This window comes from Protomyctophum parallelum (assembly GCF_964188405.1).
Source record: "Protomyctophum parallelum genome assembly, chromosome: 17".
Taxonomy (NCBI): Eukaryota; Metazoa; Chordata; class Actinopteri; order Myctophiformes; family Myctophidae; genus Protomyctophum; species Protomyctophum parallelum.
Window position 1 is genome coordinate 38,854,036 of NC_139719.1, and position 23,065 is coordinate 38,877,100.

The following is a 23,065-nucleotide window of genomic DNA, read 5'->3' on the forward strand; positions in this document are numbered from 1 at the left end:
AGGTAAAAGTTCTCATATTGCAGAATGTCCCATGTCACAAGTTCAGAATGTGTACAAAATTGTTTAATAGCCGATCTATACAAGCTCACAATGTAGGGCATCGCGACACATTGTGAGCTTCAAATGGCTGAAATGTATATAGCCTAGGGTTGAAGTGCTATGTTTTCTTTTGTTTTTAATCTTTTTTTTATCCCAAGATTTTGTCACCCATTTCTCACCCCTGTGTCAAGTATCTATTGTGGTCCTGGGCTCTACACACCCTCCGCCAACCTGGGGAGAGCAACGGACTTTGAACTCATGCTTCCTTCATGCATGAGTGTCCAAGTTGCTCCTTTACACCTGACAGGGGGGAGTTTCCCTGGTTGGACGTAGCGCGTGGAAGGAACACGTTATTCCAACCAGTTCCTTTCCCCTCCATCAGGCTGGCCAGGGGGAGGCAGTTTAGAGACCTGGATTACGGCATGTTTTTTGTGAGGGTACCTACCCTAGGGGACACGGGGAGAACATGTGATGTATACCTACCCTAGGGGACATGGGGAGAACATGTGAGGGTACCTACCCTAGGGGACATGGGGAGAACATGTGAGGGTACCTACCCTAGGGGACACGGGGAGAACATGTGTGGGTACCTACCCTAGGGGACATGGGGAGAACATGTGAGGGTACCTACCCTAGGGGACACGGGGAGAACATGTGAGGGTACCTACCCTAGGGGACACTGGGAGAACATGTGTGGGTACCTACCCTAGGGGACATGGGGAGAACATGTGAGGGTACCTACCCTAGGGGACATGGGGAGAACATGTGAGGGTACCTACCCTAGGGGACACGGGGAGAACATGTGTGGGTACCTACCCTAGGGGACACTGGGAGAACATGCAAACTCCACACAGAAAGGCCCTTTCACCAATCCCGCCTCGGGTATGGGCACTGATGACGCGGAGGAGAAGACACGCCCACAGCGTCCCCAGCGTAAAGTTTTCAAATAATTGTAATTGAGTAAAAGTTAAAAAAAAAGCTCTGAGATGCAGTGGAGTAGCAGTAAATGTACTGGATATTGGAATGAAGTACAAATACCTTTATTGTACTTAAGTACATACATAACTTGAGTAAATGTACTTAAATGTACTTTCCACCAGTGCTTGTGACAGGAAGAGCTTCCAGATGGTTCGGGTTAGACGCGGCTGGGTCCTGCCTCGTAGTGGAAGTGTCATGTGATTTGTCACATAATGGTTTCCGGCTTTGATTCTCGTAAAGAAGAACATACACTTTTTGGTGTCTGGAGTTTAATTCATTTTAGTTGAGTTTGAGGCAGAGAGTTGAGTTGAGTTGACAAGACGTAATTTATTTATGGCCCTTCCGTTTGCTAATGAAGGCTCTGGTCAAACAGAGTCAGGGTGTCTGTCGGCTCATTGGAAACACTCTGCTACCCCAGTGGGTCTCAAACTGTCCCTGAGTGGGTTTCAAATGGCCCTGTACAGGTCTGTGACTCTGAGTGTGTGTGTGTGGACCCTTACGGGTCAATGACAGTGTCCCGTGTCAGTATTTAGTTGGTTGGACAGACAGTCCTATGTGTCAGTAGGTTGGACAGACAGACAGACAGACAGTCCTGTGTCAGTAGGTTGGACAGACAGACAGACAGACAGTCCTGTGTCAGTAGGTTGGACAGACAGACAGACAGACAGACAGACAGACAGACAGACAGACAGACAGACAGACAGTCCTATGTCAGTAGGTTGGACAGACAGACAGACAGACAGACAGACAGTCCTATGTCAGTAGGTTGGACAGACAGACAGACAGACAGACAGACAGTCCTATGTCAGTAGGTTGAACAGACAGACAGACAGACAGTCCTGTGTCAGTAGGTTGGACAGACAGACAGACAGACAGTCCTGTGTCAGTAGGTAGGACAGACAGACAGACAGACAGTCCTATGTCAGTAGGTTGGACAGACAGACAGACAGACAGTCCTGTGTCAGTAGGTTGGACAGCCTGAGCTGTGCGTGCCGAAGCAGAGATTTGTGGTCTCTCTGTAAAGTCCTGGCTCTGCTTATCTCTCATGGGGTGTCGTTCACATGCTGCTATAGCGCTGTGCTGTGCTGTGCACGGCAACGCGCACGTGCATGCACGTGCGTGCGTGCACGTGCACGCACGCACGTGCACGCACGCACGCAAATGCATGAAACATGACGGTGACGGAATGACAATCTACAGTATGCGTCAACAACCTTGACATCATCATCTGTATCGCATTCATGCATTCATTAACCCTTTAAGACCATAATGCTGGTTCTACAAAGAAATCTGTATAGTTCTCAACACTTTCAGGATGTTTAAAAAAAAAAACACTTCACACTTAGCAGATGTATACGAGCTTGAAGATCTGCTGTTTTTGAGTAGCCAACGGTATAATTTAAAATGACACGGATGCATTCCCAGGTGGAATGCGCGCACGCACGCATGCACTCACACATGCACACATGCACATACACATATACAAACCCACACTCACATTTGCGCGAGACTGGACATGCATATTTCTTGGGTTATGCAACGGCTCCATATGTCTTGGTTTTATTATGCATACTTTTTATCTCCACACACACACACACACACATCTGTTTTCTGCCGCTTTCAAGTGCTCTTTGGGGGATTTATAATCCTCTTTTAAAGGGACACTTCACCCTTTTTGCAAAAAAATATATGTTAATGACGTTTAGAAGCTTTAGATCACTTTCCTGGGGGTCTTTATGTGTGTAATATGTGGTTTTAGTTATTTTAGATTGTAGCAGTGAGCCTGTTGTCTCTGATGTCATGGACACTGGTCTCACTACCTTCCTGGACTACAATTCCCATAATTCTTTGGTGCACTGCTCCTCCTTGTGGATAGGGGGAGAGCTGTCTTACTGAGACAACATGTAGTCCAGGAAGTAAGTGAGCCCAGTGTCCATGACATCAGAGACAACAGGCTCACTGCTACAATCTAAAATATCTAAAACCACATATTACACAAATAAAGACCCCCAGGAAAGTGTTCTAAAGCTTCTAAACGTCATTAACATATATTTTTTTGCAAAAAGGGTGAAGTGTCCCTTTAACAGTTTGACTGCGGAAAACGATTTATCAGACTTTTAATCAACCCCCCTTCACTGCCGAGATTGTTGTATTACCTTTAGAGCATACGCTGAATTATTTGGGCTTTTAATCCGCGAAAATCCAGCAAAAAAAGCTCCCCTGGTTTGTTGTGATCCGATCGTACCATCCACCATCTTGGTGCACCCGGAAGACGCACACAAGACCCGTCTCCATGAGGCGTTGTACCCCATTCAGTTGCATTGGCCTCAATTTCCCAGAAGCCCTAGCAGCCCACAGCATGTGACGATTTCCGGTTTTTTATCACAACAGATGCGCCTACTCTCTTTCTCCGCGGCGAAGAAGAATTGTCTTTTTTTTGTTTACATTACGGCGGATTAAACACATAAAACAAAACTCGCGTATGTCCGATATGGCAGCGACATTAACCTGGAATAATCCATTCAAAGCACGGAAACTGTTAAGTTTTTAGTTCAACCGTTGCTGAGATGCGTCACGTGCGCTAATAGTCGATACACCCGCAAGTGTAATAAACGGGATGGATGTCTGTCTGTCTGTCTGTCTGTCTGTCTGTCTGTCTGTCTGTCTGTCTGTCTGTCTGTCTGTCTGTCTGTCACAGCGACATCTCAGACACTTTTGATGCCATTCATAGAATCTTTGCCAGCGCTATACGGATCATTAGACAGATCTGCACTATTGATTTAGCAAAGGGCTCTGTGCACACCTGCCATTTTGGAAACAACTGGGGCCCCTTCCCTACTTCCTTTACAGGCGTTACCGATGACGCTAATGAAGGCTCTGGTCAAACAGGGTGCTGCTTATTGTGCAGCATGTGTAGTGGGTCTCAAACTGTCCCTGAGTGGGTTTCAAATGACCCGGTACAGGTCTGAGAACTCTGAGAGTGTACAAATGGAACCAAATGGACCCTTACGGGTCTGCTATATGTTCAAAAGAAGATTATAGAGAGATATTTGTATAAATGTTGTCACCAGAAACGTTTACATGTCGGGAGCGATGCTAGACACAAAGTCACAAGCGACACACGCCCATGTGTCAATGTAGACATAAATCAGAGTCGACTTCTTAGTTGACACTTGAAGTGTCTCTCACGTGATTCAAAGAGGTGTTTTCATCTCTCACGTGATTCAAAGAGGTGTTTTCATTTAGTTTTTTGCCAGAGTTGCTGCAACACGAGGCGGACCGATTATTGAGAGTTCTCTTCAGGTCACCCTCGGTATGATGAGAAGAGAGAGGTGTCCTGCGCTCATTTCCTCTGTGCTTTGAAATATATAACTATTACACGAGCTGGAAAACGGCCTAAAGCCCGCTGGCCTGGCCTGGCCTGGCCTGGCCTGGGACATTTTATGGCAAGTTCGTAAAAAACAAAACCGCAAAATGTGACTTGCGTAGGCAACGCTGTGAGATAGAGAGGGGAGGATGGGGGAGAGAGAGAGAGAGAAAGAGAGAGAGAGAGACGAAGCATTACGTCATGGAACCTTTTGGCATTTCCAAATGCAGCAGAATGGGACGGCTGTCATCAAAAGAGAGAGCAGCAGAGAGCATGATCTCTGTGCAGTACATCCATGCTGTATGGACACACACACACACACACACACACACACACACACACACACACACACACACACACACACACACACACACACACACACACACACACACACACACACTAAGGCTGTCCCAGACACACACACACACACACACACACTAAGGCTGTCCCAGAACATTCGGGGTTCGAATGTTCGCTCGTTAAGGTTGGCACTCGAATTAATTAATGGGCTTGAACCATTCGTTTTTTTATTTTTTTTATTCTTTTTATATTAAATAATTTATTATTATTATTATTATTATTATTATTTTACTCGAAAATATGCGATATGCATAATAAGAGTATACTATGTTCATGTTGTGTTTACAATAATTTGAAAGTCCTGCTTGACAGCAGAAGAGACACAGTGACACACACACACACACACACACACACACACACACACACACACACACACACACACACACACACACACACACACACACACACACACACACACACACACTCACACTCAATGGCTTCTGAGAGCCTACACAGGTGGAACAAATTAATGAACGAGAGACAGCTAACGAGCAAGCTACACTCGTCAGCTGCCTGCGAGCAAGCTTACAGAGACATTGGGAAGCATTTTTGGTCTGACAAAAAATATGGACAGTCGTACAGGTACTCACAATTACCATGTTTTGGGGGCTGCTTGAGAATTCAACTCATGGCTCATTTTTATGGAATGATGAGCTCGCATATCAGCTTGTTTTCGCGGAGCACGTGTGTGTGTGTGTGTGTGCGTGCGTGCGTGTGTGCGTGCATGTGTGTGTGTGCATGCGCAGTGGCGTGCACAGATATTTAGAGGGGCAGGTGCTCAAGTGAAAAAAGGGCACCTTGTGCAGCGCATTTTGGGGCGGGAACCCATTTTGGTGCTTTATAGCTATTGAAAAATAGCAGATCTACAAGCTCATAGCGCGCCACCGAGTGGCGCGCTACGAGCTTGTTGGTCTGCTATTTTTTTTTATTATCGAAGAACCACTGACATAGAAACATAGCTTTAGATTGTGGGGGCCTAAATAATATAGTAGAAGCGTTTTTTTATCAAGATTTGATCAATGTCACCATGGACCACACACTACAAATAAAGAAAATAAATTAAACGTATTTTTTTTTTTAAGAGCACATTGCCAAAAGGGCAGGTGGGGGTTTTGGCACCCCCTAGTGTCTATCTGTGCACGCCACTGTGCATGCGTGTGTGTGTGTGTGTGTGTTGGGAGAGACGAGAAAGATTGATAATGAGAGGGCGCTGCGCTAATCATGTTCAAGGCGGATATCTCGTGTTGAATTGCAGCCTGGTTAAAAAGCACTCAGAGAAATTAATTCATTAGAAACAAAATAATGGTTCGGACTTCTTAGTTGACACTTGAAGTGTCTCTCACGTGATTCAAAGAGGTGTTTTCATCTCTCACGTGATTCAAAGAGGTGTTTTCATCTCTCACGTGATTCAAAGAGGTGTTTTCATCTCTCACTTGATTCAAAGAGGTGTTTTCATTTAGTTTCTGCCAGAGTTGCTGCAATTGCAGCCTGGTTAAAAGCACTCAGAGAAATTAATTCATTAGAAACAAAATAATGGTTCGGATGTTCGCTCGAGAATTCCTGCCGAAGTTGGAGTCCTAAAAACAGGGCTAGGGTACAGCCTTAACCCATTCTGACCGGGCACCCATTTTGGTGTCGGCATCATGTTATGCTTTAGCTATTGAAAAATAGCAGATCTACAAGCTCATATCGCGCCACCGAGTGGCGCGATACGAGCTTGTAGGTCTGCTATTTTTGAAAAATCAAAGACACTTTTAGAATCTGATCTCAGGTCAGAATGGGTTAATAATGAAACTGTCAGGATGTAGAGGACATTTTTAGAATCTGATCTCGGGTCAGAATGGGTTAACACACACGGATACATGCAGAGACTGTGTATCTGTGTTTAGCAGTGGTGAGAGAGGTGCCGTCAACAGATCAATGAATAACCTACTTTGCCACACAGCGGTGTCGTGCCAAAATAGTTCCTCTAAAAAAGTATTATTGCCACCTTGTATCATGACATGGCCAAAATACGGATAGATTATCCATATATTATTTTGTTGAATTATCCTTCATTCATTACTTGTCACAACCGATTAAATGGATTAGTTGGATCTTTCTGTCGTGTCCCTGCATGAAAAAAGAAGCGAGAAGCTTTTACAAGCCGTCTATCTTGCCTAACAAATTAATAATATCACCAGCTTTCAATGCCTTGCATTTTAAACATTGTTTCACTATCCCTGTATCTTGTGCAGCTGTTCGACTAGACCAGACAACACTGAACTAAACCTAGACTAAACTAAAGGTCGCTAATCTAAATTCAGACAGAGTAAACCAAAGCAAACTGAAACGCTGTACAATAAACAAACTAAGCTCAGGTGAAACTGACTTTCTTTCCTTTTTTTGTATTCCCTTGGTGCAGGGGTTATTCCCACACTTGTTCCACGCCAAAAGACCCCCAAAATGTAATATATATATATATATATATTAAATTATATTTATTTGCTCTGCCAAAGTCCTATACCTTTATAGCCTATAAATGAACCAAAGTAGTGTCTCAAACACACAGGGAATCACAGTCTAAAAACAGTTTGCCCCGTCAGCAACACCTGCACCTGATTAGGGCCAGGGTTAAATACCCTCGCCGTAACCATGGCAACCTTGGCCTTGATTGACAAATTGACAAAGCCAGCACTAAATAGATCTATACAAATGGCTCTTACAGCTATAATGGGGAAGAAAAGGCAATTCACAAGCTCATAGCACGGCACTGATCGCCGTGAGCTTGTGGATCTGTTATTTTTGACAAGATACGTACCGGGATATTAAAAAATATGACATGGCCAATACTGAGATTTAAAAAGTGGTGAAACTGCCAAAATAATGTTATGAAAATAATTTGAGTTGAATTTTCTTTATTTTTTATTTTTTGCTCCAATTTTCAATCCCCTCCCCCACTTGATGATGCCCTCCGGTCAGCTGCCACTTTGAAAAACCCTGTTCCCAGAATGCACTGTGGCGGGTACTCACATGTTCTCCGGGCTGAGGTCTCATCAGAGACACCTGGTCGTAACCGCGGCGAAACAGAGCCCAGATGGCGTCCAGTTTACCCTGAGGAGGATGGCCACAAAACACACATTTCAGGATCCGGGGATTCAAACTAGCAACCTTTACAATTTTCAATTTAGGCATTTATAGCAGACGCTCTTAATCCAGAGCGATTTACAGTAAGCAAGAACAAAAACATGCTAATACTTTTCAATAAGTGAATACATTATCTGTTCAAGTTTAAGCTCTTTACATTAAAATATCATGTGGTTCAATCAACTTACCCCTTACCTGGGGCAAATTGAGCCACATGACCAGTTTTTTTTAAAAGGTCATATTTTCATGGCCCTTTGTCATAGCTGCTTACTCATCATTTCAATTGATAGAGGACATCCTGAAATATGTGTAGATCATTAGATTTGACTGCCATCTCATTTTGCCTTGCTTCCAGGACAACTTAAGTAAAAAGTGGTTCATCTTCCCCCATCCTCCCCTACATATGGATGGCATGGAAAGGAGGGCGTTTGCATTTCGTGGTCTGGAGAGGGCAGTTGTTTTACAGACAGAATCCTCCCTTTGATGTCTATGTTTGCACGTCCCTATATTCGTGCAATCACTGCGCCAATAAGAGACAGCCTGTTTACCTGTATGGGCGTGCACCACTTCCTGTCCTGTTTACCTGTATGGGCGTGCACCACTTCCTGTCCTGTTTACCTGTATGGGCGTGCACCACTTCCTGTTTACCTGTATGGGCGTGCACCACTTCCTGTTTACCTGTATGGGCGTGCACCACTTCCTGTTTACCTGTATGGGCGTGCACCACTTCCTGTTTACCTGTATGGGCGTGTACCACTTCCTGTTTACCTGTATGGGCGTGCACCACTTCCTGTCCTGTTTACCTGTATGGGCGTGCACCACTTCCTGTTTACCTGTATGGGCGTGTACCACTTCCTGTTTACCTGTATGGGCGTGCACCACTTCCTGTCCTGTTTACCTGTATGGGCGTGCACCACTTCCTGTTTACCTGTATGGGCGTGTACCACTTCCTGTTTACCTGTATGGGCGTGTACCACTTCCTGTCCTGCGGGGGCTTCTTGCTGTGGATCTTCTTGGGTTTGGGCTCGTACGGCTCGAACTCCTGCTCGGGCATTTTCACCACCGCGTTCTTGGGCTTCTCCAGCTTGGCGCCTTCCTCCGTCGAGCCTTTCCCTCCCCAGCGCACCTAGAACCAGGCGCACATCACGCACACGCACTCTGAGAACGTGGCCCTTACACAGTCTTATTCTTTTTTTTTTTTTTTTTTTTTAAGATATTTTTTTTGCGGCTTACGCCTTTTATTGATTTTTTAAGGGACAGACAGTAGGCTGACAGGAAACGGGAGAGAGATGGGGGGATGACATGCAGTAAAGGCCGTGTCGGGTCCGGGAGTCGAACCCGCGGCACACTGCGACTGGATTACCAGTCCGGTGCCCAGACCGTTACGCTACGGCCTGGGCCACAGTCTTATTCTTAAACAGACAGGTTTGTGCGGCGCGTGTGTCGCACAGCGGCGTATTTCTATGCTATACTATGAATCTCACCTCCATCCTCTTGATTCCTCCGACTCCTCGTCCTCCGTAGTACGAGGCGTCCACGGTGGGCCACTTCTTCTTGGGCATGCCGTCCTCATCATCTGACGAGTCCTAACACACACGCGCACACGCACGCGCACGCACACACACACACACACACACACACACACACACACACACACACACACACACACACACACACACACACACACACACACACGCACACGTACACGCACATGCACACACACACACACACACACACACACACCACCAGTGTTTATTTAGTTTCATAGTCTCAGTCTTTTGAATAAAATGGTTTAGTGTTAGTCTACTTTACGTCGACTAAAATAACACGATTTTAGTCGACTAAATCTAGGGTTGATGATCTTTTTTGGGCGGGCCTTGGTGTCGTCGTAGAATGTCAGATTCTTGGTTGCACGCTGCAAATAGCTTGTGGATGTGCTATTGTCAGAGTGCAACAAACATAAAATGGTCTCTTCTCCACTATAGTCCCTCCCTACATTTTTATTTCGTTTTTATTTAGCTTTCGTTAGTGAAAAAAGGTAGTCGACTAGCATTTTTCGTCATAGTTATATTCAGAAAATAAACAAAACAAGACTGCACAGCACAGCTAGGACACGTGGGCTGTCTTCCTGTTTCTAACAACAACGTATACAACACATGCTTACTGCACCGCATCACTGGCGGAAGTTTAGTTTTACGCGGTTCGGGTTTACATGTACAGACCATTAAGTGCACACACACAATACAATAGTAGCCCACACACACACACACACACACACACGGTTACACAGTGTACACAAGCGTGCCACTCTTTAAGCCATTTAGACCTGAGGCTGATACTAAAAAAAATGTTTACACAATCCTGAAAAAACCGATCTATAACAGTGGTTTCATGTCAAGGATTATGTATTTGGGGCGCCGACCCCCATCTGTAAATATGTTGTTCCAGGGACCCCCCAAGAAGCAAAGATTTGCAAACGTTCGCTCTGAAATAATATATATTCAAAGATTTGCACCACATTTTCAGGATTTTTCAAAAATTAAAAAAAAAAAAGTTTAAAAGATAATGGTTAAAAGCGGTTTAAAGCTATAAGGCGACACAGATGCGTTCATTCCCGTCCTAAATTAAGCTGAAGAAGTGCAGATCAGTAAAGTGCAGAGCGTGTAGTAGTAGGAAGTGGGTACGGTACTCTGTGTGGGTTGCAGTGGTTTGGTTTGGACTGATGTGGTGACTGAGAGAGCTGGAGTGGGTTTGTGGTCTCCTCAACCTGCGTGACCCCACAGGGAGTGAGTGGATGAGTGCATGCGTGTGCATTGGGTGCATGTGTGTGCATTGGGTGCATGCGTGTGCATTGAGTGCATGCGTGTGCATTGAGTGCATGCGTGTGCATTGAGTGCATGCGTGTGCATTGCGACGTACAGCAAAAATATCAAACTTACGGGCTCTGGAGGAGGAGGAGGAGGGGGCTCTTTGATCACCTGCAACACAGGAAGGAGACGACACATTTTATTTGACCTGAGGACTCCACAAATGTCTTCTCAATCCTAACAGTTTTATGGAGGAAAAAAAAACCTATTCGATGTTCGACAGACAATGTCCTGATGAAGGTCTATAAAGTTAACGACCGGAACGTCGACCTAATAAAGAGCACATTTTGTTTGGCTCTGCTTGGCTTTCAAAGATGACCCTAATGGGGTTAAATGCATCACAAACAGCGTTGCGTCACTGTAGAGAGTCTCTCTATGAGATTGGTTTGAGCTGCAACCGCATGCACTAATAGAAGCCGATCGGTCCAAAATGTTCAAGCGCAAACAGAGTTGGTCGCATATACAGTACATGCCTATCAGGAATGACGTGCTTGTTTGCATAACAGTGTCTCGTTGCTAGGAGTTGTGTTAAATTAAAACCCTTGTCAACATTTAGGCTCAAAGCAAGCAAACTGAATACGGCACTTAATTAAATGGCACAATCTACAATAAAAATGGCATTTTTTTGTCTATGTAACGCAACCTTGGCATTACAATTACAACAGAGAGGATAAACCATATAGACGTACCACGGTGCAACAGAGAGGCCAGAACCACCACATGAAGAGCAGGGCCAGTAGGAGGAACAGCACCAGCAACGTTATCAACAGGATGGTGCCATCGAACTGCATGGGAGGACAGAAACCACACACACACACACACACACACACACACACACACACACACACACACAAAACAGTTCAACTGATCTGATGGATATAAAGAAACATATAGAGAGACAGTGCATAATTCTATGTGGTTTTCCTTGAATTCGGTCACGGTACAAATAATAATCAGATACTGAACATAAATGTCTGCAGACATTATAGGAAAGCTGTTACGGGGTTTCACGATGTGATGTGATGATCGGCTTAAGAGTTGAGAGGGAGACGGTGTGGGAGAGACAGACAGTAAGAAAAGCTGAGAGGGAGACGGTGTGGGAGAGACAGACGGTAGGAAAGCTGTGGTGGGATTCAAATTCAATCCCAGCTACAGCGCACACGTGTTATTAGCAGGTAAAGGTTCTTCTTAACCAAACCACGGAGGGTCTTTTCATAACGAGTGGGGGTCTGCTCTGCATGGCTGAGGCCAGTGCAGTGTGGTTCCCATTAGACCCAGGCTGTGTATCTCTTCTTGTGGTTAGACTTCTTTCCTCTATCTATCTTGGGGGGGTGCTGAGCTGTGTGGCTGTTTAATCACTGAGGCATCTTGTGGCAACGATGGCTGTGTGTGTGTGTGTGTGTGTGTGTGTGTGTGTGTGTGTGTGTGTGTGTGTGTGTGTGTGTGTGTGTGTGTGTGTGTGTGTGTGTCGTGGAGAACTAGTGACTGACTGACTACGACGGTGTTGCTCTGGGTGGTACTTTGAGGCTTTGGGATGGGTGGGACATCGGTGGTTTTGGCTCAGTAATAAGAGGAGTCGGGGGAATTGATCTTTCTTTACCCACGGATGGGTGGCTCGTTGGAATGAGTAGCCCTGTGTTCTTTTTTGGAACGTGTGGTTTTAAACTGATAGGGCGTCGGTCGGTGACCTCATCTGTCAATAGTTCTTCACATGTGGCCAAATTTGACTGAGGGGCGCTGCCATTGGATTATTTCTCATCACGTGAAAGCAGGGGAATCATAGCTTCAAATTGACGTATTGGTTGTTCAGTTTGACCCACCGGTTTTGGAGATGTGGCTTGGTAGAGTATAATGTCTTGCAGAGAAACAGCGAGTTGAGAAAACAGGCTTGGGAAGGTTCACTTCTGTGGTCTCTAACATTACACCTACGTATAGCTACACGTGTAAGCATTTATTATTATATTTACATGTCGATTTCAGCTCTGACACTTATTTCAGACATGCTCTAGTAGTATGTGAAGAGTCTGCCTGTGCTATTAACTCAATTTGGAGAAGGAATAACAGAGAAGTTATACACTGAAAAACAGATGATGAGATGAAAGAGGGAGAAGTGAGCAGAGAGACCGATAGACGGACATGCAGGAATGCTGACAGGCAGGAGATGGAGGGCAGAAGCACAGAGGAGTTGAAAAACCACAAACGGTGAATAACATAAGAAAAGGAGAACATGAAAAACCCTGGGTTCATGTATTGCTCGCTACCGAAATAAAGCGGGGAAAAAAGGTCCTTGCATGTTCAAATAGATAGTAAATAACTCGCTGAAATCCGGGACTTATTTTAATGAATTCAATTTTATTTTAATCAATCATTAGAGTGAGTATAAACTCTATAAAGTGCCTTTTATAATGCAGACTTGTCAGAAGTTTTATTATTGTTGACAATTACGTATAACCTTGGCTGCAAGGTCAAAAGCGCAATAATGTCTCCCCTTGCCCAAGCGGGTGATTATTGACACCTGAGGTTTCAACCTAATTATTTCATTAGGCCAAGCTACTTATTTGGTTTATTCATTTCAAGCATAGATTTCTCACATTGCATAGATCATCTCACATTGTCTCTTTTAAGAGAGAGAGAGAGAGAGACGAGTTTTACAACAAAATCAACCCCGATACTTACACACTCTGTAGTGGTGATGTGAACGTTGCTGGTGATGAAGGACAGGCCTCCGTTCATGCTGACTTGGAGATAAATCACCCTGGAACGACACAGACACAGACACGGAGGTGAGACTCTCCACATGGTTGTCATTCATACATTTACATTCCAGATTCCAGAGCCCATTAAGGACGACATGGAGAGAGATAACGTCAAGGGCTGTAAGAGCAGGGATGGGCGACATTGAAGATGGATATATTTCCACGCTCACTCCGGAGGGAGGGGCCACATTGCATATTATTACTGTCGTAGCAGAAATAGCCGATCAGCTATTTTTGCTATTTTTGTCTCCACCAGGCCGAAGGCATGGGGGGAGAGTATGTTTTGCACTCCGTCCGTCCATGTGTGTGTGTGTGTGTCCGTCCGTCCGTGTGTCCGTGAGCAGCTAATCTCGGCCACCGTTAACCCGGTCGATGCCAAATTTTGCACACACACTCCCTGGATGCCAACGATGAACCTCTGCCCCAAAATTTCCAGAACGGCCTGTTATAGCGCCACCAGGAGGCCGCTTTGTGCAAAACAAGTTTTTGCACAGTACACCTACAGATTTTGTCCAAACATCGCGCAAATTGGTACACAGTCTCTCTAGAGCCATTCAACGAAACGGGTCTTTCAGATTTCTCAGACTCCATCCTGATTGGTTAAGATTGGCTTCCAAAGTTCACAGGAGTGCTCAGTTTCAAACAAAATGCTGCAAATCATGAACACATCGCGTGATTTCCGTGAAATTGTGCACGCACATTCCCACTAGGCCGAGGAAGAAATGCCACATGAACAATTTCAACTCAGCCTCAAGGTGGCGCTATAACTGGCCGAAAAGTGTTTTTACCTCTAATTTTCATTGTTTTGTTCCACTTTTGCTGTGGCAATGTAAACGCACACACACCCAAACAAACATGTTTAAATTACTCCTAAACATTTTGCCAAACATCACACACTCTCCTATCCTCCTGGTGGAGACCTGTGCCCAGAAGGGCACTTTTTCTAGTTTGAATTGAAATCACCAGGAACTAATGTCCCATTCATGTTTCGGTTCTCAAAAAGTATTTATTTCAAGACCTTTAAAGCCTCGGACAAAGCCAACAGCCGAGTTGACAAATCATGACAATAAAGAATTTTTTTTCCCGGCTGAACAAATAATAATAAAGAAGAAAAGAACAGGGTACAACACATTTTTCTAATTATATTTGTTCGGCACAAAAAAATATATATTGTCATGGTTTGGTTTGTCAACTCGGCTGTTGGCTTTGTCCGCGGCTTACAGGTCTTTAAATAAATAGTAAAATACCTTTTGAAACGCCTATGGGAAAAATGTATGGGGAATTATTTCCTGGCGCCCTTGTCATTCTGAAAGGGAGTGCGACGCTCAATTAGTATAACACGGATGCACATTTCATAACCATCTATCCACTGTACCAAGACATCAGAGACACATGATACTACCCACAGATTTCAATCACATAGATTTTGAAAACATGACTAGTATATGACAAAGCATATCTGCTGGGCAACAATGTGCAAACACAGCAGCAAAATGTGTGAGCCGCCGTGATAGGAGAAGGATATCAAATGGAACACAACCACCCTAAAGACTCATTGCGTGTATTCCCGCACTATCTGCACCGAGTGATCTCGGCACTGCACACATTTGGCAATGTAAACGCATGTTTTCTCATGCCAATAAAGCCCTTTGGATTGAAATTGAATTGTGTACATGCATCCCAACATGTCCCAACATTTTATTTACCTGCCATAGTGTCAACGCCTTACCTTTGGGTCCCCCACGTGATTAAATTCACAATCCCGCAAAACAAAAAGATTTAGCATATTTTCAAATTCAGAAAAAATGTGAGATTAATACTGCGATGTAGCATGTTAGCCCATTCTGACCGGGCACCCATTTTGGTGTTGGCATCATGTTATGCTTTAGCTATTGAAAAATAGCAGATCTACAAGCTCATATCGCGCCACCGAGTGGCGCGATACGAGCTTGTAGGTCTGCTATTTTTGAAAAATCGAAGACACTTTTAGAATCTGATCTCAGGTCAGAATGGGTTAATAATGAAACTGTCAGGATGTAATAGACATTTTTAGAATCTGATCTCAGGTCAGAATGGGTTAGGGCAGCTCTAGCCTCGATACCCAGGCTTTCATTTCGTCTGCGCGAAAGATGAAAGCCTGGAAAAAGCCGTGGGCTGAACCAGTCTAAAAGTGGGAGTCAACCCTTCCGGGTGGGCGTCGCTCTAAATGATGTGACGTAGCGCTGCACTAGGGGGGAGAGGAGGGGCCGGGGGTGACGGACAGATCGATGAGATCCAATCAGGGTGCGCGCATTTCTGAGGCGCGACCCGCCCCTCTATAGACCAGAAATGTCTCTGCTTAGGTCAGGCTAGGGCAGCTCCAACAGTTGGGTTTCATTTTCTTTTCTCTTGGAATCTTTCAATAAAACTTTGAGTCATCGTGCTTTCACCCTTGTGGAATCTTTAGTGGGCCTAAAGCTCGTTTTTAATAGAACATTTCCATGACAACAACTTGCAGCCAAAGTTTATTCCTCTGCCAGTTATCGGTATATCATATAGCGACTTTAACAAACACTGCAACAGGAGATCAACTTGGGTGGAAAAGCATTCTAAGAATCGCTCGCTGACCTCAGGTTTCAGGGAGTGCGTGCGGCTTCGGGCGGCTTTGATGAAAGGCATAGCTTTATCATCTCCCCCCCCCCCCTGGATCCTCTCATATGGTCTGTGCTTTTAGGAGGGCCACTTTATAAAGGCCCGGCGCGCACACACGCACGCACGCACGCACGCACACTAATGGGTTCTGGCATATAAAAAACATAGACCATTTTGACCTGATAAGACTTATCTCGTTTCCTGACATAAAAGGAGAGACGCAGAGACTTGTGGAGAGAGAGAGAGACAGAGTGAAAGGGTGGCAAAGAGAAAGAAGACAGACGGATTGCAGGCATGAGACCGACAGACAGACAGGCGACAAAGGCTAGATATGCCTGTGTGTGCATTAAGCATATTTCACTGACCACAAAAATCTGTGTGTGCGTGCCGCGTGCGTCCTACATTTGCAGCCACATTTTGTGGGCAGCCTGAGATGCCCATATATATACTGTCTATGGTCTATTAAAACACACGGTTGGTTCATATTCTCCGACATGTACAGTACGTCAGGGGTTCTCAACGGACGCCCCGTTATTGATAACTGTGATATAATTCACGCCAGCATTTTTCCCTGTTCAGCTCTTGTTTTGAAAAGCCACATTTCCAGACATCCGGTCTTGGTTCTTATGTTTGGAGGTTGGACGATGCGTGGTCACTTCCTGTTTATCAAAACGGAGCCAACCGAGTCTAACCCATTCTGACCTGAGATCAGATTCATACGAGGTTTCCACCGGACACACACTGGTCTGATGAACCCATTCTGACCTGAGATCAGATTCTAAAAATGTCAGTCGCTCTTCGATTTTTCAAAATAGCAGACCTACAAGCTTGTAGATCTGCTATTTTTCAATAGCTAAAGCATAACATGATGCCAACACCAAAATGGGTGCCCGGTCAGAATGGGCTAATGGAAGGCATCACATCGTCGGCTCCCGGCCGCGGAATAAACCTTGTTTTGACCAAAAATGCCATCTGGGACAAGAAGGAATAGGAGATACGGGCGACTGAAATAAACTGAAAGAAATAAAGTGGATGTTTATTATGGGCACGATGATCAAGATGGTGTGATGCAGTGTTATTGACAACAACAGCTAGCAACCAGATGCTAACGTGAGTAGCATTATGACTTGATCAATGATCAATCAAAAGCACTATAAAACACCAATTGCCGTACATCAACGCCAATGACGTGGAGGGTAGCATTTATTAATTGCCGTAGAATCGTAGATCAACGCCAATGGCACGATAACTGTTAATTTATACAGTAGCAAAGTAACCAAACTAGGGGTGTAACGATATAGTAACTGTATCGAAGTGTATCGATCTGTAAACAGCAAATATCGTATCGTCTGACTTTGTATCGTATTGTTTTGTTACGGTCATTTCTCGACCGTTTCGGACACGGGGCGGCTCGCCGGAACCGTGCCGCCACTCCGGGCTTGTTCCTGTGGGTCTGGAACTTCCCGCGGGACCCCCCCACCACTCACTTCACACGGGTGTGATTTTCCTTTTTGTCTCAACATTCCAGAATACCTCAGAGGAACGTTGTTCTGTGACAAAGTTTGTATGCTTAACTTGTAGCTTGTATTTTTCCATACAAAAATGGGGGGGGGGGGGGGGGGGGGGGGGGGGGGGGGGGTTGGAGGGGTGTACTGTGTTACTGTTGGAGCTGATCTCAGGTCTGAATGAGTGGCTTGTGACGCGAGAGGAGCTGAGGCTGACTGATGTTAACGCTATTCGCTGACGAACACCATGAAGGCCACATATCTGCCCTATGGAAATATCAACAGCTATAGCCTAGCAGCGGTGCTCCTACAGCACAGTCTGTCAAAGAGTTGAAACCACTTCTTTGCCGAAAGCAAAAGTTTCCATTTTAGACTTTTAGGATTATAGGTTATGTGATTTTTTTTCTCTCTCTCTGAGCGAGTTACAAAGTCAAAGTAGGAACGGTTTGAGTGTTCTTCAGACCAGAGAGGGACAGAGGGAGACAGTGTAGGAGAGACAGACAGCAGGGACGCTGAGAGGGAGACAGTGTAGGAGAGACAGACAGTAGGACAGCTGAGAGGGAGACAGTGTAGGAGAGACAGACAGTAGGACAGCTGAGAGGGAGACAGTGTAGGAGAGACAGACAGCAGGACAGCTGAGAGGGAGACAGTGTAGGAGAGACAGACAGTAGGACAGCTGAGAGGGAGACAGTGTAGGAGAGACAGACAGTAGGGACAGCTGAGAGGGAGACAGTGTAGGAGAGACAGACAGTAGGACAGCTGAGAGGGAGACAGTGTAGGAGAGACAGACAGTAGCACAGTTGAGAGGGAGACAGTGTAGGAGAGACAGACAGTAGGACAGCTGAGAGACAGACAGTGTAGGAGAGACATACAGTAGGACAGCTGAGAGGGAGACAGTGTAGGAGAGACAGACAGTAGGACAGCTGATAGGGAGACAGTGTAGGAGAGACAGACAGTAGGACAGCTGAGAGGGAGACAGTGTAGGAGAGACAGACAGTAGGACAGCTGAGAGGGAGACAGTGTAGGAGAGACAGACAGTAGGACAGCTGAGAGGGAGACAGTGTAGGAGAGACAGACAGTAGGACAGCTGAGAGGGAGACAGTGTAGGAGAAACAGACAGTAGGACAGCTGAGAGGGAGACAGTGTAGGAGAGACAGACAGTAGGACAGCTGAGAGGGAGACAGTGTAGGAGAGACAGACAGTAGGACAGCTGAGAGGGAGACAGTGTAGGAGAGACAGACAGTAGGACAGCTGAGAGGGAGACAGTGTAGGAGAGACAGACAGTAGGACAGCTGAGAGGGAGACAGTGTAGGAGAGACAGACAGTAGGACAGCTGAGAGGGAGACAGTGTAGGAGAGACAGACAGTAGGACAGCTGAGAGGGAGACAGTGTTATGTATACTGTAGGAGAAATAGACAGTACGACAACTTTGAGGGAGTGTACGAGAGCACGCATGGACACTAATAACTGATTACTGTGAATAATGAAGTTATGGTAATACATTGATTAAAGCATTTGGATGTAGCATTAGTGTGATTACAGTAATGACCCGGGTTGACTTGTTTTACACAATAGTACATAACTTCACCTGATAAGTAAAGTATGCACCGATACCGACATTTTAAAATAACAATATAGCCCGATAGCCGATACATGTTTATTTCGTTTTTATTTCCCCCTTTTTAACCATTGATCTTAATGTGGTTTCGCCGACCCAATTGAGACCTTAATCATCCCGATTTAGTAAACCATGTTCTATTCTATTCTATTCTGCAAAACCAAACAAAAATCTGCGAAATGTCGCTTTAATAACGGTACCATGGGTGTGTACTGCGCGGCTTGTTCTCCTCCCGAAATATGAGCTTTTCTTCGGAAAGGGAAAGCGATATAACTACAAATTGACGTCATTCCAAACCTCTGAAGGGGCGGTCTCAGAACTTTTCGTCTGAACCATGACTCTCCGAACTTATATATATAGTTCAGAAAGCCTGTCCGAACTAGCCTGGTTAATAAACCAGACTAATATCGCACGGACCGCGGGATATTATTAGTCTGGGGAGGCTCAGCTTGGATTTCATTTCCAGGGGGGGCGGGTTGAAACATTTTCTCTTTGACGCAATTGGTCAGAGCTACTGCAGTCAAAGGTCTCAAGCATTGAAAGTCATTGTACCAAAGCCCGCCCATATTGCATACCGTGTCCCGATTGGCCGCCCCATTTCTCTGGTGTAGGAAATGGGCGTACAATTGAGCCTCTCCAGACTGTAATCCGCCGGCAGGCAATTTATCTTTGCCAACGGCTGATTCGGTCTGGCTTATTAGCCAGGCTATGTCCGAACTCCCGGCGTGGGAACGGAGAATGCATGTAAACTGCTGTTTTGTATTGTCTAAAACCGGTTCCCAATTAGACTTCAGAGCACAGCTGGAGTGCTGTGCATAAAACCGTTATGAATACAGTACACACATGACATGAAAACGCTGGTTGAAGGCCATCTAGCACTGCAGGTGGTGGTGCTGCCTGGATCAAAATGAAACACTCTTGTGTTTAAAACCACATCACGCATTAGCCCTGGTATTGACATGGAGAGAGCCGCTGGCAGTGTTGTAAAGTAACTATGTACAAGTACTGTACTTAACCCTTTCTGGGCGGGAACCCCTTTTGGTGTTTTAAACATTATGTTATAATTTAGCTATTGAAAAATAGCAGATCTACAAGCTCATAGCGCGCCACCGAGTGGCGCGCTATGAGCTTGTAGGTCTGCTATTTTTGAAAGATCGTGAAAATGTGCCTCAAATTTGGATTTTTTTTTTTTTCAGAACGAACGTTTTTAACTACAATCTTTTGCTTCTGGGGAGGTCCCTGGAACAACATATTTTCAGATGGGGGTCAGAGGCCAATTACAGATCATTTTTGGGGTCCTTCACATGAAATATTGAGTGATATAGGCCTAGAAACATTATTTCAGGTATTTCAGAAAACTGTCAAGATTTAGAAGACATTTTTTTCAGGCCAAAATGTGTTAAAGGGACATTTCACCACTGGAAGAAACTGCAGTCACTCAATGTTAGTAGTATTTGTAGTAGATAACAGCAGCACACATTGATGTGTATACCCTATATGGCCAGGACAATATTGAAGTCTGTGTGTTTGACTATAGGGTTTGACTGAATTGCTGAATTCCTACAATGCCCATAATGCTTCAGTGCACTTCCCCTCCTCCTTGTGGAGATGGGGGGAGGCTGCAATGGAGGTGTGACTTAAATTTGTAGTCCAGGAAGGAAGTGAGACCACATTTTCATGACAGGTTTTTGGTCATGAACATGGCATCATGACTAAAAAAAAAAACATATTACACACATAAAAACCCCAAGAAAGAGTGTTTCTTGTGTCCTAAACATCATTAAAATAAGCTCTAGTTGCAAAAGGGGTGAAGTGGCCCTTATAAGTAATATTTTGAGGTACTATCACTTTACTGGAGCATTTCTACATTGTCTACATTGCAGTATTTATACTTTTACTTAAGTAAAACAATTGAGTATACTTTTCCCACCACTGGTCGTATCGCCGTGCCATGTGCTGGAAGGGTTAATCTTCCTCTCTAAGCCACGTACTGTACCGTACAGTACTGTATAAGTTCTACAGCAGAGGAATGTGGGCTTGGATATGGCTCATAAAACCAGCTAATGTATGGCAGGCTTCTCTTTTGCTGCGTGCGTGCATGCGTGTGTGTGTGTGTGTGTGTGTGTGTGTGTGTGTGTGTGTGTGTGTGTGTGTGTGTGTGTGTGTGTGTGTGTGTGTGTGTGTGTGTGTGTGTGTGTGTGCGTGTGCGTGTTTTACTATACTTGCGGGGAGCAGAGGTTAGATAGATTTAGGTTTTGGGGTTGGCGTTACCGTACTGTATGCCTGATTCATACGTTACCTTACTGAGCTGGTGACTCAACTGTGTGAGCTTGTAGATCGGCTATTCTCGGCTTTGGGCTTATTAGGGGATACTGCTTTTTACAAGTATGGTAAAACAAGCGTTTGTGCGTTTACAGTACGTCTCTGAGGCCGGAGAATGTGATCCGAGACACACAAAACCCGGACTTCATGTAGAAAGTTCAACAACAACTCGTAAAGAAAGTGAACGTCCTTGACATTTTGTAAGCTGACCGAACCGGAGCGTTAGCCCCCCCCCCCCCCCCCCCCCCCCGTTATTCATTTCAGTGGAAGTTGCTCAGTGGCGTTTTGAAGCACCCGGAAGACTGCCGTGAAGTATAATTATAACTCAATGGCTCGAGCAAAGCGGAAGTTTAGCCTAGCCTAGCCCCCGGACCTCAAAATTGAGGTCCGGGGGCTTACGCACGTGACGTCATGAACGTCCGTCCGTCCACCTCCATGAAAGTGCTGCAATTCCACATTTCGCCAGTAGGTATAAACGGCAGCTTCAACGTTGGATAGCCTTACTGGGGGCTTGTGTGCCGGTCTGTGCACTAGTATCCTCGAGGTCAGAGTGCACAAAGGGACTGTGAGAGATATGGGGAAATGAACCCCGCGGATTTAGCTGTGCTCAAAGTGTAAAAAATACCAAGGAGATGCATGAGGCAGGGTACTTACTTTCCTATTTCGTCGATGACAGGAGCCGGACACAGTAGGAATGTGTCTTCTATTCCTGCTGGCTTTTCATCTGACAGAGAGGAGAAAACACTTTGAGATATACAGAACCCTGCTCTCCAAACACACCGTTTAAACACATATCATTGCATGTTAGTAAGAGAAATCTATTAAAATCTGGGAACTAAATCGTTACCAAGAAATGTCTTCACCAATGTGTTTCTAAAGGTGTCTAATAACATGTACTAAAAGTTTGAAATTCAACTCCTGTGGGAAATTGAGTTATTAGCATAATAAGTGACCATACCTATATGGTCATATATAACATCCTATATACTGTAAGGCCAAAAAGTTTCATCATTCTTTAAGTGACATATGAAACTAGGGGTTTTTCATGATTCTGAATCCATTCCAAGCATTAGTTTTGCACAAAAAACACTCCTTGGGCTAAATTAGGCCATATCCACTTGACCAAATGTGCTGCCCTCATCACGTTTGTGATGACGGCTATGGCCGTTTTCCTCCCAAGGAGTGTTTTTTGTGCAAAACTAATGCTTGGAATGGATTCAGAATCATGAAAACCCCATAGTTTCATATGTCACATGCTACTGAAAGAATGATGAAATGTGGACTTTTTTTCTTTATATAGGGTTATGGGTTTGGTCACATATTATGCTAATAACTCAATTTCCCACAGGAGTTGAATTTCAAACTTTTAGTACATGTTATTAGACACCTTTAGAAACACATTGGTGAAGACATTTCTTGGTAACGATTTAGTTCCCAGATTGGTCAAATACCTGATAAAATGCCCTTACTATGTGTTGTAACCATGTGCATCAATG

The 23,065-nt window shown here is 44.9% G+C and overlaps 1 protein-coding gene across 3 annotated transcripts in view; it reads right to left on the reverse strand.

The window, feature by feature from the left end:
* antxr1c (ANTXR cell adhesion molecule 1c) overlaps positions 1–23,065 on the reverse strand; it is a 101,512-nt gene that overhangs the window by 7,869 nt on the left and 70,578 nt on the right. For 2 of the 3 annotated variants that reach the window (XM_083788043.1, XM_083788045.1), the window contains 6 exons: positions 13,414–13,492; positions 11,427–11,522; positions 10,810–10,848; positions 9,355–9,456; positions 8,829–8,996; positions 7,757–7,837 (listed from right to left, as the gene is read on the reverse strand). In XM_083788043.1, coding sequence (XP_083644169.1) covers positions 7,757–7,837; positions 8,829–8,996; positions 9,355–9,456; positions 10,810–10,848; positions 11,427–11,522; positions 13,414–13,492 — 565 coding nt within the window. Of the gene's footprint in view, positions 1–7,756; positions 7,838–8,828; positions 8,997–9,354; positions 9,457–10,809; positions 10,849–11,426; positions 11,523–13,413; positions 13,493–22,223; positions 22,294–23,065 lie in introns of all 3 variants that reach the window. The other variant, XM_083788044.1, reaches the window with a different exon arrangement.